This window comes from Diabrotica undecimpunctata, chromosome 6 (genome assembly GCF_040954645.1).
Source record: "Diabrotica undecimpunctata isolate CICGRU chromosome 6, icDiaUnde3, whole genome shotgun sequence".
Lineage (NCBI taxonomy): Eukaryota > Metazoa > Arthropoda > Insecta > Coleoptera > Chrysomelidae > Diabrotica > Diabrotica undecimpunctata.
In genome coordinates, this window is record NC_092808.1 from 27,027,981 (window position 1) to 27,043,413 (window position 15,433).

The 15,433-nt window shown below is 35.2% G+C and overlaps 1 protein-coding gene across 3 annotated transcripts in view; it reads right to left on the minus strand.

The window, feature by feature from the left end:
- Positions 1-15,433, minus strand: part of LOC140442611 (15-hydroxyprostaglandin dehydrogenase [NAD(+)]-like) — a 78,835-nt gene that overhangs the window by 13,286 nt on the left and 50,116 nt on the right. Inside the window, exon 1 of one of the 3 annotated variants that reach the window (XM_072533617.1) lies at positions 1,641-1,795. The exons of the other annotated variants lie outside the window; for them this stretch is intronic. Coding sequence (XP_072389718.1) covers positions 1,641-1,739 — 99 coding nt within the window. The 5' untranslated portion in view covers positions 1,740-1,795. Of the gene's footprint in view, positions 1-1,640; positions 1,796-15,433 lie in introns of those variants that run through there. 3 annotated transcript variants of the gene reach the window in all.

Genomic DNA, 15,433 nt, shown 5'->3' on the forward strand with positions numbered 1-15,433 from the left:
AGAATTGCATTTATAAAAATGAAAAGAATGTTTGTTAATCGAGACCTTCCTTTGGAGCTGAAGATAAGAGCCTTAAGATACAACGTGTTCTTGACTTTGTTATATTAAATGGAAAGCTGGACACTAAAAGTGGATAATATAAAGAAGTTAGAATCATTTGAGATGTTGTGCTATAGAAGGATTTTGAAAATACCATGGACCTAACGAGTTACAAATGCAGAAGTGTTTAAGAAGGCTACAAAAGGATTAGGAGGTCATAAAGCACATCAAAACAAGAAAGCTGGAATATTTAGGCCACATTACCAGAGGTGCGAAATATGAGATATTAAGGCTCATAATGCAAGGTAAAATCGGAACCATATAGCTGTGATGATAGCCAACCTCCGATAAGAAAAGGAACTACTAACAATAATTCTATGTCGGACTTCAACATTAATCACACGATTTACTCATGAAACTCTTAAAATGCGTCTGTTATATGTGTAATAAGATACGTTTGTTCGAAGATATAACGGCAACTATTTATGTTGTTTTAGCTTGTAGTTTTGTTAAAACAAAGGCTTATGTACAAAGGCGCATATATTGTCAGCCTCAAAAACGGTAGCCAAAATTTAACACCAATAAAAAACTACTTAAGTAAGAGTGTCCTATATATCAGTGTTACGGACTTTCATTGGCAACCTTTTTATTATCTTTATGTCGTCTTTAAATTTTTTTATGGATCAGTATATCTACGCTTTATGCTAAGATATATTAATAATAGTATCTTCGTCATTTACGTATCTTCTTGGTTTCTTGATTTCCACACATTTCTGTGTTTTTATTTATCAATTCTTCTACTATCTCCTGGCCTTTGTTGTTGAAAAAAGTGGTGTTCCATATTGCTAAAGTGATTGTAGGCTTATTTTTCTTTCTTGTTTTTCTTGTCCGTGCGTATTTCGTCATTGTGGGAATTGTCAGGTTCCGAGGCTTTGGACTTTGTTTTTAGGTTGATAACCACAGGTCATCATAGCCAGGATGATCGCCAACGTTCGGAACGGACCGGCACCCTAAGAAGAAGGAGAACCACAGGCAGAGTTTACCATCATACAGTGTGGAAAATACTTATGGAATAAAATTTTTTGTGACCATCATTTTTATTTTTAATTAAATACATTGTATATTTTTATCAAACATCAATTTTCTAAACTAAGTATCAATAGAATGGGTCTTGTTAATATTTTTTGTCATGAACAGCTAAAAATCGTTCTCAAAATACAAAAAATCAATAAATTTCCAAAGTGGAAATCGAAACGTCAAAATAAACTTATTTTCAAGCAAAATTGTGGCTTATTCCCAATAAAAAAAAATTAATAATTTGCTTTAAGTTGCCCACTACCAGGTTACTGGCTGTAAGTGATTTCAAACAGTCCAAAAGACGGAAATTTTCAAATATAGAAACAGGCATTAATACAGTAGAAAGACTGATAATGATGATCATAAATTAATAGTCTAATAAAAATATTTTACCGGGTTACTGGCTGTAAGTGATTTCAAACAGTCCAAAAGACGGAAATTTTCAAATATAGAAACAGGCATTAATACAGTAGAAAGACTGATAATGATGATCATAAATTAATAGTCTAATAAAAATATTTTACCTTTACGTTTTCCTTTAACAGTTTTTTTACAATAGCTAAACCGATACCTCTCGCACCACCTGTCACCATAACAACTTTATTCTTTATTTGAAAAGACATGACTAAATGTAGGCAGTCTGCTATAATTGCAAAACAAATAAGTTTAAGTAGTTAATTTTACAAACATTGAATTTTTATTTTTGTAGCTAATTATTTCTATGACGCATTTTGAAAAAACAATTTTATCTATCCTTGTATGTATATTATCAGCGAATCAAAATGAAAAGAAAATAAATTGTACTATAAAGCATTTTATATATGAACAGTTGTTGCTAAAATAACAAGAAAATACTGAAATAAACTCGGATAATGAAGAAGAAAATTCAAGTAGATAGGTGAACTTACATCGAATTAATGAGGAATCTTACTACAGACGAAGTTAAAGATATTATAGAGCGCCTGAACAATAATAAAAGCCCAAGGAGCTATCAAATAACAACCGAGATGTTTAAATATTGAGGAAATCTGATACAGGAAGAAATGCATGTAAGAATAGTTAAACATACGGAACGAGAAGCAATTGCCAAAAGAATGGTCGAAAGCTATAATATATCACATACTTAAAAAAGAAGACAAAAGTACCTACAGGGGCATAGCACTACTGGGCGTGGCCTATAAAATATTAGAAACATCTATAAAGCAATAGAGCAATCAATTGTAAAAGTGTATTACTAATGTTTGTCTTGTTTCTTTTGTAAACAGTGCCACCTCTTCCACTTCTAAAGAAGCCAACAATCAGTTGGCGAAGTATTAAGTGACAAGAAAATAGAATTGATTTATTTCCAGACCAACCGATTTATGAACATTGTTAATTAATGTTAATTGTGAATTAATGTTTATGACATTCTCAATATATTGTTATATCTGCCTTTTATTGATTAAAATTCATTCTATTTCTGTTCGCAATTCCGATTCAATTTCAGCTCTAGGACAACACCATCTTCATACAGGTCACAAAACTGATTTTCAAAACTCCAAAACCATAGCCCCCATCCGCTTCTATAAACCAAGAATTATCCGAAAATAGATGACGGCATCCGGTTACCTTCGATATGGAGACCTCTCATAAAGAAAATATCGCCCGCTCCACCCTTCTTCTTCTTAGGATGCGTTCATTACGGAGACCATCGCATGGTATTCTCGTCTAGATCATAGCACTGACAGTGAAGTCAACGCTCACATTTAAAATAATGCATTTATTTTACCTGGCGATCGATACGATGGTCGGAGTGAGGGTCGATGTTCGGCATGTCGAAGTGTCGATCGTAGAGTACTAGGCTCGATGATTGAAAAAAATATTAAGCTTGAATACTATGGTCCAAGTCTATGGTCAGATATCTGGCTCGAGGATGGGCGCTGCGCGTTGACGGTGAACGCTGGCAGTTTTAAAATAATGCATTTATTTTACGTGGCGATGATAATATAACACTATCATATAGTCCGAGCGAGGGTCGGCGCCTCGTTATGAGCGCACACTAAGGGTGCCTATTCGTTCCGGATATTGGCGATCAGCATAGCTATCCTGACTTTACTTGTATCTATTCGGAATAGTCCGGTAGTATTGAACCAATTCCTTAGGATTTAAAGCCAAGATATTCTTCTTCTCTCTAGTCCTTTCTTTAGAAATACCTTGCTTCCACACTTAGTAGTTGATTACCTTGGTTGTCTGCCAAACATCCAACTATTCTAGGCTTATATAAGCTTGCAGCTTCTTTAACTTTTTTGTGCATATTGAATGAATCGTGTTTCTGTTGTAATAGCCGTATTTCCGCACATTGTAGTCTTAGCTGTGTGTCTTTAGCCATTCTGATTGCTTTTTTGATCTTTTTGTCTATTCTTTTGTATAATTGTTGCCGAGAGGGGGCATTTGGGCCTGTAGGACCCATCGCCGGCTCTTCGGGCTTCTTCCTATCCCCGGAATTGGATCGGGTATTCACCATCTTTGGTTTGTCGCTGGTAGAAAGGTTAAATACCACCGCTGTTATAAATAACAGTTCCAGTGACAAATATCTGTTATAGGTAACGGTTCCAAGGAACAGTTACAAAGTAACAGAGCAAAAATGGAAAACAGATAGGTAAAAATAATCTAAGTATTCCTTGACTTACGGAAGGAATAACTTAGTAAACAAGTAAATTAATATAATGCAAAGAAAAATGTTTCTAAGTGTTTCTTGACTTACGGAAGAAACAACTTAGAACAGAAAATAAACAAGAGAATCAAATATAGTAAAATAAATGCACAAATATTTATAAGTGTTTCTTGATTTACGGAAGAAACGACTTATAATAGAAAATAAGAAAAATCAAATATAGAAAAGATGTGAAAATATTGCTGTGTTTCTTGACTTACGGAAGAAACAGCTTAGCAAATAATGGAAAAATGAAATAGACAAATACATAAGTATTTTCTTAACTTACGGAAGAAAATATCTTAGATAAAATATCAGAAATAATAATGCGATATGAAAATATTTCTAAGGGTTCTTTTGACTTACCGGAAAAGAACGACTTAGACACACAATAAAATAACAAGTCAGATATCAGAGAAATACTTCTAAGAGCTCTTTGACTTACCGAAAAGAACTACTTAGATACAAAGTACAAAATCAAATATATAAAATAGAAAAAGCAAGATAAATATTTCTAAGTGTTCTTAACTTACGGAAGAACAACTTAGACACAAAATACAAGAAAAATAAACAATCAAAATATTCAAATAAAATATCAAACAATCAGTACATGAACAAATATAGATTAATGTAATATTCTAACCTGAAAAGGTCTGAATATACAATAATGCTAAAATAAAAAAAATGGTATATAGGAAATCAGAAATAAAACAATAACTTAGTTGGAACAATAATAGCACCGACTAGGTCTACAGTAGAAGAGGCAAGCTCGACTGATCGATGAGAGAAAATCTACCTGCTTTTATGTAAAACAAATCCTTTGTTTTACGTAGCGAAAGTGGAATTTCCCTGCATCGAATCAATTAGAAATTTGGATTTGGCCAAACTTGGAATTCCCAAGTATTTTGATCGATATCCAAATTCCTTGATGCCTCCGGACGCCTCCGGAGGACAGTATTGTCCTGATCTTTGACCTTTCGCCTGTCTTCCATCATATCTAGAATCTTATGTGTCATCCACGATTTTTTCTTAATTTTTGGTGGTTTGAGGAATTTTTCTTGTATATCTTGTGAAACTCTATGTAATTTTTTAAGCTCCTGGTCTATTAAATCAGTTTGAATAACGGTATTCAAATTGCTATGTATATACTGTTTTACACTCTGTTCTGTGCTTTGATCTTTGAGTAGCCTGATGTATTGTGGGTTGTGGTCTGACTTGATATCGGCTCCTGGATATGTCTTGATTGATGAAATGCTATTACGGGATACCGCTCTAAACATCAATCAAAATCCTGCCGTCAGAAAATCCCCGCGCAAATGCCCATGCCAACCCCCACGCCAAACTCCACTCAAACCACGTCACCATCGACGGTATAAATGAACCGTCCGCTGTTCCCAGTAGAAGTAATACATTGAGAAGTAATACAGTGATCAGTGTCGTAGTCTGGGGAGGCTCGGGAGATTGATACAGTAACACATTCACAGATAATCAACAATAGTAATCTTAGCTTTAGGTTAGGTACAGGATATATATATATATATATATATATATATATATATATATATATATATATATATATATATATATATATATATGCAAAGTTTACATTTCAGCAAAAGCTTGCTATCGCTTTTGAGCTTGACATCGAGCCTATACTCGCCTCCAAGTAGTTCGGGCAGGCGTTGGTAATAGAGAAACGGTGTGCCTTTGCGTTAATTACGATATCTAGGGTGTATATATTTAAAAGCAAGGGCATAAGTGATATCTCTGACGTATCCCCTGGCTTAACCAGTATCTCTCCTTTCCACTCATTATCTGATCGGATCCAGCGGTCCTTGTTGAAGTTGTTTTCCCGATGTGCTCTATTACTTGGTTCTCTTCCCGTCGTCTCCTCAGTACTCTAAAAACAGAGGGGTGTGACACTGAATCGAAAGCCTTCGTTTCTATCAAAATCGATGAAACGATTTTGATTCACACTTGCCCTATTGTCCTATATATTCATGAGACGTTCCATGTTAGCAATTGCAACGCAATTTCCCCAACCAGTCTGTTCTGCGTGGAGTTCTATTCAGTATAGTAGAGTATTCACAGTCGCAGACCGAGACGGGAAACTAGTATGCGAGTTGGTTATAAATAATATCAGCGTGGGCCTACATTCTATGCAATACTGTCAATCAAAATAAGGAGTATTTACCGTGTAACACTCTTATCAAATTTGAAACTTCAGTTGAAGTTACACCTCGCATTTTTCTTAGATTTCTTCTTCTTCTTCGGGTGCGTGTCCGTTCCGAACGTTGGCGATCATTCTGGCTATGATAACTTTGTTGGTTGCTATACGGAAAAGCTGTGTTGAAGTTTTTCTATACCATGCTCTAAGGTTAGCAAGCGAGGATATTCTTCTTCATCTGGGACCCTAATTTTACCTTGCAAAATTCATTGGACTAGCGAATGTCTGCCTTGATTTCTTGTTATATGTCCCAAGTACTGCAACTTACGGCCTTTCACGATGTTGACCAAATCCGCGGTTGTGTTCATAATCCGTAGTACTTCTTCATTAGTACTGAGTACAAGTACTGAGTACACGTGACATTTAAGGAGCCTTATTTTTGTGTCTCGGGTGAGGTCCTGGCTCTTGAACACAGAGCTCATAGTCAAGAATGCACTTTTTGCCTTTTCGATGTGACATTTAAACTCTTGGGTATGGTCCCACTACTTATTGATTATAGTTTCCTAGTAGTTGTACTCGAGACACGTTCAATTCTTATTTGGTTCCAGTATCCAGTTATGTTTTTCTTGCTGATGATCATTACCTTGGTTTTGCTGGTGTTTATATCCAGTCCATATGTTCTACTTTTACCTGAAACGTTCGCACACTTAACGAACCTGGAAACATCCGCAAACTGTGTGACATATTAGCACAATATAATGCTGATATTACTGCAATACAAGAAGTACTATGGACAGGCCATGGCATAATCCAAACTACAATATATACTACAGTTGCCATAGAACCAGACATGAATTTGGGACAGCCTTTATAGTCAATAATAAAATCAAGCACTTGGTTATAGATTTTAAGCCGATAAATCCGCGAATGAGCTGCTTAAGGATCAGGGGCAAGTTTTTTAATATTAGCCTTATTAATGTACATGCCCCAACAGAGGACAAGCAAGACGAAGAAAAAGACAATTTCTATGATGAATTAGAAAGAACATATGACAATTGTCCCAGAAATGACATTAAAATAATAATCGGTGATCTGAACGCAAAAATCGGAAGGGAAGAAATATATTTACCGCACATTGGTAAATATAGTCTCCATAATAATACTAATTCGAATGGACACCGAGCAGTCACCTTCGCAGCCTCAAAGAACATGATCGTAGGAAGCACATGTTTTCTACACAAAAAAATACATATGGGGACTTGGACCTCGCCTGATGGATTAACGAACAACCAAATTGATCATATCATAGATGCTAGACACTTCTCCAACCTTATGGATGTCCGCACCTATCGAGGCGCCAATATTGATTCAGATCATTTTCTAGTTGGCACAAGAATTCGGGCTAGAATCTCAAATGCGAAGAAGGAGAGAAGTACCAAAACAAGGCGCCTTAATATTGAACTCCTCAAAAACCCGCAAACGGTAGAAAGGTTTCAAAACTATATCGAAACTAAATACATAGCTAAAGAGAATCTAACAATTAGTGAATAATGGGAAATGTGTAAAAATTACATTAAAGACGCAGCAAATAACATTCTAGGGCCGCAAAGACCACCACCACGTAATGAGTGGTTCGATGCTGAATGCGAGGACATTACAAGAAGAAAGAACAATGCATATAAACTGATGCAGCAAAGAAGAACCCGAGAAAAAGAACAAAAATATAAAGATCTCAGAAGAGAATAGAAGTACATCCATCGGAGAAAAAAGCGAACTTATGAAAATAGAATATTGGAAGAACTTGAGGCATTAAAAAAGGAAAATCAAACAAGAAAATTCTATAAAAATCTAAATAAAGCAAGAAAAGAATTTAAACCAAGGATCGGACTATGTAAGGATAAGGAGGGGCATATACTCAATACAAAAGAAGAAGTATTAAAAAGGTGGGTGGAACACTATAAAGAACTGCTTACTATCGAAGTAGAAGATCCAAATCAACCACCCCCAGGAGCAAACAACAATACACCATTGGAGCCTCCATCAATTCAGGAAGTACGGGATGCAATAAAACACCTAAAAAATAATAAATCTACAGGAAGTGATGGTATACCCGCGGAACTTATTAAATGTGGAGGTGCTACTCTGACTAATCATATATATAAAATCATACTGAGAGCCTGGAATGAGGAACAAATCCCAGAAGAGTGGTGTATTGGGATCGTTTGCCCACTACACAAAAAGGGCGATGAATTAGAATGTAGAAACTATAGGGGAATCTTCTTCTTCTTCTTCTTCTTAAAGTGCCTATCCGTTCCGGATGTTGGCGATCATCACGGCTATCTTCACTTTGCTTATTGCAGCGCGGAACAGTTCAGTGGTAGTCGTGTTATACCACTTTCGCAAATTTTGAAGCCAGAAAATGCGTCTTCTTCCCGGTCCTCTCTTACCATTTACTTTCCCTTGGAGAATCAGCTGGAGAAGGCCGTAACGTTCTTGATTTCTCATTACATGACCTAGATATTCCAACTTTTTAGTTTTGACGGTCATGAGAATTTCACATTCTTTCCCCATTCTACGCAGGACCTCCACATTAGTAACTCTGTCAACCCAGGATATACGTAAGATGCGCCTATAACACCACATTTCGAAAGCTTCGAGCCGATTCATAGATGCAACAGTCAGGGGAATAGGGGGGATCATAGGGGAATAACCCTCCTTAATACAGCATACAAAATATTTTCGAGTATTTTATATGGTCGCCTGAGTGAATATTCAGAGGAGTTTCTTGGAGAATATCAAAGTGGTTTTAGGCCTGGTCGATCAACAACAGACCAGATCTTTGTGCTAAGGCAAATACTGGAAAAAACCAATGAATTTAATATCGACACATACCATCTTTTCGTAGATTTTAAATCGGCCTATGATAGTGTCCTAAGAAATAAATTGTATGAAGCCATGGATGAATTCCACATTCCCGATAAACTGATAAGATTGGTTAAGGCTACAATGCGTAAAGTTGTTTGCAAAGTCCAAATACAGAGCGAACAATCACAGGCATTTGAAACGCATGTTGGGCTGCGACAAGGAGATGCGCTGGCGTGTCTCCTTTTCAACATAGCTTTGGAAAAGGCGGTCAGGGATGCCCAAATAGACAGCAGAGGAAACATTTTTAATAAATCATCCCAAATTTTGGCATATGCAGATGATGTTGATCTAGTTGCCCGCACAACACGCAAGCTAGAAGAAATGTATACCACCTTGTCACACGCCTCAAAAAATATGGGCCTGCAAGTAAATGAAAATAAAACTAAGATAATGGCATCAACACCCAACAATAGAGCCAGAAACATCGGCCACCAATTCACGGTTGATAATTCTACCTTTGAAGTGGTGGACAAATTCACATACTTAGGCTCCCTGATCACGAAGGAGAACGTCATGACGGAAAAAATCAAGCGAAGAATAATCCTAGCAAACAAATGCTATTTTGGACTGAGTAGACATATGAGAAGCAGAAACTTAAGCCAAAAAACAAAAATAACCATATACAAAACCCTTATACAACCAGTGTTGACATATGGGTCGGAGGCATGGACCATTTCCAAGGCAGATGAAAATCTCCTGCTTATATTTGAACGAAAGATCCTGAGAAGAATATTTGGTGGCATCTGTGAAAATGGTGTTTGGAGAAGGAGGTACAACTACGAGATATATCACAGATATAAACATATATTTGGTGGTAAAGACGTAGTATCCTTTATAAAAATAGGAAGACTAAGATGGGCAGGACATCTCGCAAGATCAGCAGAACAACCCTCCTAGAAGAATTTTTATGTCACAACCTGTGGGAAGTAGAAAAAGGGGTAGACCAAAACTCAGATGGAGGGATGGTGTAGATGAGGATGGTAGACAAATAGGCGCAGCAAACTGGCAACAGTTGGCAATGGATAGAACTGACTGGCGTAATAGACTTGGGAAGGTCGAGGCTCTTTTATAGGGCTGTAGCACCAATGATGATGATGATATGTTCTACTTGTTTCCGGTATTTTGTTCATTAAGTTTTGCAGCCTTTCTATGGTATTGGAAAACACTATTGTTTCATCTGCATACCGCAGGTTATTGAGCTTGACTTGGTTATTGAGATGCCTTTATCAATATCTGAATATCTGTGGTGAAATTATGCACCACTGTTTCATCCCCCTTAAGACATGATCTGTATATTCTTAATCTATTCGGAGCACCGCTGATTGATTCCAATACAAGTTAGCTATTATATTTAGGTCTCTTTCGTCAATCCCTGTCCTCTTCAGCACTTCCATCCTTTGTTCATGCCTGACTCTATCGAAAGCCTTCTTGTAGTCAATCAGGCATGCAAAAACATCACAGCTGACATCTCTACATTTCTGAAACAATACCTGCACGCTAATTAAAGCTTCCCTCGTACCAACGGCGTTCACAAATCCAAACTGATTGGGCGCAATTTGTTCCTTGCATTTCCGGTAAATTTGTTTGTGTATGACTTTTAAATGCAGCTTCAGCAGATGGTTTCGATTTACTCGAAGTTAACTATGCGAATATTATAGTTCCACTTAGTACCGGCTACTTTGGGAATGTTTGTATATCTTCTTCAAATATTACAGCGATGAATATAGTTTAAAAAAAAGAAAAATTGTTGAAAAATATGCATACTTTTGAATTTTGTAATGCACTTTTCGATATAATATAACCCTTTATAATTTTGTCAACTTCCTGCTTGAACTATTAACTTATTAGGAATTAGTAAAAGAAACGAATCAACTTCATGGTCTACTCAAGTTTTTAAACCAAATGAAGTTTTATTTTTAACTCTAATAAAAACCCAAAAACGTTCTTGCATGCAGCTTTCATGAAATTTTTCTCTATAAATTTTTATAGAGTTAAACTCTCGTTATAATAACTTAATGTAATTATAATTAAAACTTTAACCCTTAATAATAAAAGATTATAATAAAACTTCTTTCTTCTGCCTTCTGTTCAACTTTTGCCATTGGTTTAATTTTTAACTCATTCGCATGAGACGGACGCTCAGTATAAATTTTTAAAATATTACTCTATTCACTGTACATTTTATTTTGTAATTACCGCCAGGACGGGAGTAGCTCAATGAAAAGACGCCATTACAAAAACATGAAACTATGATAAAAATAAAAGAAAAGTATTCATCCGTGCCATTCCGGCAAATACAAAAATTCTTCTTCACATATCATCTATTGTAAACAAACAATTTATCAAGAATTATTGTGTTCTCCTTAGTTCCTCCAAAAAAATGATATTCGTATACCAATATTTTTACAAAACTCCGTCACTGCTTCAAAATATTTGAAGAAAATTATCTGAATAGGCCAATTTATAAAGATAAAGTCCCCATTTATAATAAAAGAAATTCCCAGTGAGGGACCTAGAATAAAGCTTGTTATTTTGATAGAGGATAATACGAATGCCACGCTCTGAGAAAATAAATTGATTAAGCTCACGAGCCTATTCACTTTACCGAATTTGAGATAACGTAAACGTTGTTCTTCTTTAATGGAGCTCAATTAATTCGTAACGCTAATGATAATAACGCAATCTAATCGATTACTATTAGATGAGGTTGTATTGTTCATCAGTTTTTACAGATCAACCGGAAGGTTTTAAAACGGCCTTGATGACAAACAGTCCGAATATAATATTGCAGAAAAATATTTCACAATTATTTTATTGATATATTATTTTCTTAGATTCTAGGTCTAGTCTGATATTCTTTTTTACCGGTATTCTGTCTAAAACTGCCGTAGATATCGTCTAAGACCAAACAGCAGTAATCTGAGCTATCTTGTGCTAAACTTTTCCGCATCGTCTTTGATAATGTCTATCATAGTCGCAAATGAAACTTCAAAACTTCGCAAATGAAACAAAGTGATGTTCTTGTGGCATGTTTGACTTAAATTTTACATTTATATGAAATTTAAATAATTTTTATTGCAATCGATTGCAATCGCAATTGATTGCAATAAAACTTATATTTTATATTTGTTTTTTACGTTTCGATTTCTGCTCCGGAAATCGTTTTCACATGCTGTTGTTTATTGGTTGGCGCTTTTTGACCAAATTTGACAAGCGGCACATCCGGCCTCAATCTTCCACGCAGATAGCCATGTTTTGAGTTGAAAATTCTGAGATTATTGTTGTAGTCTGGTATCGATATCAAATTCTGATTTGTTGTGTGTTTGTGTATTGTGCATTAGTATATGGTTTTTTTTAACACATCAATTCCTCGGTTTATTAGCCGGGTGGTTTATTTTTAATTTAAAAACAGTTTTCTACATACAGCAGTTTTGAAAAATACAAATGTTTTGTGGAATGTTACATTTTGTTACATAGTTTTTAATGTTTAAGAAAGTTTATTGTTTTACTAATACATTTACTATTAGACCTTCTTTCAGACTGCGTTGTATTTTCGCCGTCGATCTTGGTGTTAAATAAACTAGACAGTCTATCATTATATGTTGCACTGAAATCGGTATTTAACAGTTGTGGAAAATCAGCTGAGGGTCTTTGGAGAAGATGTACCTATTTATAAATTTTGTAGGACCTAGCCATAGTCTGCCTTTGAGCTGGGAGTGGTAGTAACGCAAAAGTAACATTTGGTTTGATAATTTTTAGTTTTGCTTCTGTTTAGCTCTATTTTTCTACTCAATTTTTCTTAATGTAGCTTTTTGTTGATGTTTTTTGGACTCAAAATGGTATGTTTTACAATCCCTATATTGTCTTGTTATTGATAATTTCTGATACTGCTTTATCAGTCGCTTCGTTACCCATGTTACCCATAAGAATGTTATGTTTTTGCCACGTGTTTGGGCATTGTATAGCATGTTTTCTATTTGTGCTAAATTGGCATGAGTAAGATACATTATAAAACACAATAAAATACTGGAAGAATGGAGAACGAACGAACTAATTCTACTATTCGAAAAAGGAGATAAAAACAGCCAGAAAACTACAGAGGTATAAACTTGTTAAATACTACTCTTACTGTTAAAAACTTACAACTAAAATTTTACAAGTACTTATAAATGAAAGGATAAGTTTAGCAGATGAAAAACACGGTTTTCGTAGTGAAAGATCGTGTACAGATGCAATATTCGTTGTAAAGTATATTACTGAGAAATCACTAGAGTATAATAGACAAGCATTTCTAATTGACCTAAAGAAAACGTTTGACAGAATAAGACTCAAAAATGTAATCCATCTTCTGTATAATAAAGAAATTCACCTAAATATTATGAAAACTATCGAAAACATCTACCAAAACAACAAAACGGAAGTCAGAATAGATGGATAACTTACAGAACCTATAAAAATATGAGCCCCATGCTCTTCAATTTAATCATGGATGAAATTATCAAAAGCGTTAACAAAGAAAGAGGATACAGAATGAGAAACAAAGAAATCGAAATACTCTGTTACGCAGACGACGCAATATTAATAGCCCAAGATGAAGATAGTCTGCAGAGGCTGGTCCACGGATTTAACATAAGAGCAAAAGAGTTTAATATGACAATCTCATCTCAGAAAACTAAAACAATAGTAATCAGCAAAGAACCAACCAGATGTAAAATAGACATTGATGGTATCAGTATTGAACAAGTAATGGAAATGAAATACCTGGGAATTACACTGTCCAGCTATGAAGACCTGGACAAAGAAGTGAGAGATCAAGTACAAAAAGCAAATAGATTGGCAGGATGCCTTAATAACACCATATGACGAAACATTAACACTGAGATGAAGTCAAGAATAAAGTCAGTGTAAGACCAATAATGATATATGCCTCAGAAACAAGATCCAACACAGCCACATTGCAAAAGCTACTGGAAACTGCTGAGATGAGAGTACTGAGAAGAATTTCAGGAAATACGCTGTGGGATCGAGAAAAAAGTGAAGACATTAGAAGAAAATGTAACGCACAGTGTACAAATAAATGGACACAAAATGGAAAAAAAAAATAGAATAACCACATAAGCAGAATGGAGAAGATCCGTGTAATCAAAATAGTAAGAGATAAGTCACCAAAAAAAAGGATAAAGGATAAAAAATAAATCATCATTAAATTTTATTCCTTACACTTCCTTTACACTTCTGCTAATCAATTCAATCTTCAGCCACAACCACCTCCACCGGCTCAAATTAATACAAATCTAGCACCCTCCAGAGCAATCATCGAGCGAAGAAGAAATGGAAAGTCATACAAATGAACATGAAACTCCCTCGTGACAAAAAATAACCAAACAAAGCAAGAAATCACAAATAAATAAACCTACTAACCAAAATACACAAACCACAACAAACAACAGATTCCAAGTACTATAAGAACAAGGTACCGATGATAACCAAACAGCCAACAACAACACTGATAACCAAACACCAACTACACAATCAAAAGATCAAAGGCCACCTCCAATCTATGTCTACGGAGTGACCGACTATATGGCAATTATTAACTCACTGAACGGGGTCACCCCTGCTAAAACTTATGGTACAAAAACATTCCCAGATAGTGTAGTCAAAATAAACGCCTAAAGTCCAGAAATGTACAGGAAACTAGTAAGCTATATGAAAGAAAAGAAAATTGTATTCCACAGCTACCAACTTCAGCAGGATAGAGCATATAGAATTGTAGTAAAAGGACTCCATCACACAATTAATACAGATGATATAAAAACCGAACTTGCGAAAAAGGGCGACCGTGTTAGAATCATAATCAATGTTAAACATGGACTAACAAAAGAACCTCTTTCACTATTCTTTATGGATCTTGAACCCAACACAAATAATAAAAAAGCATACGAAATAGAATTTTTATTAAACTCAAAAATTAACGTAGAGGCTACAAAATAAAAGAATAGTATAATCTAGTACACCAGATGCCAGACCTATGGGCACTTCAAACCATATTGCTTAAAAGCGTATGATTGCGTAAAATGCGGTGGTCCCTATGATACAAAAATATGTACTATACCTAAAGATACTCCTGCAACTTGCGCTTTATGTAATGGTAGTCATCTAGCTAATTACAGAGGTTGCACTGTATAAAGAGACTTAATAAAACACAGAAACAGAAATTATGTAAATAAAACACATAAAAAATACCTAGACTACAATACAGCAGAAAATCACATAATAAAGGTAGTTATTCCCAAATCGTTTCAGGAAATCCCCAAAAACAAAATGAAAACAGTAATAATATAGATATAACTACGCTAATGTCAGACTTATTAAATGAATTTAAAATGTTATTTAATCAGTTGCTTAATCAGAACAGCATGATCAATGCTGTTCAACATGCTAATAACAGTCATAAGCAAAATAACAAATTAATCGCTAAGCAAATAAGAACAGCGGCCTGGAATGCGAACGGCCTAACAGATCATGTTCAA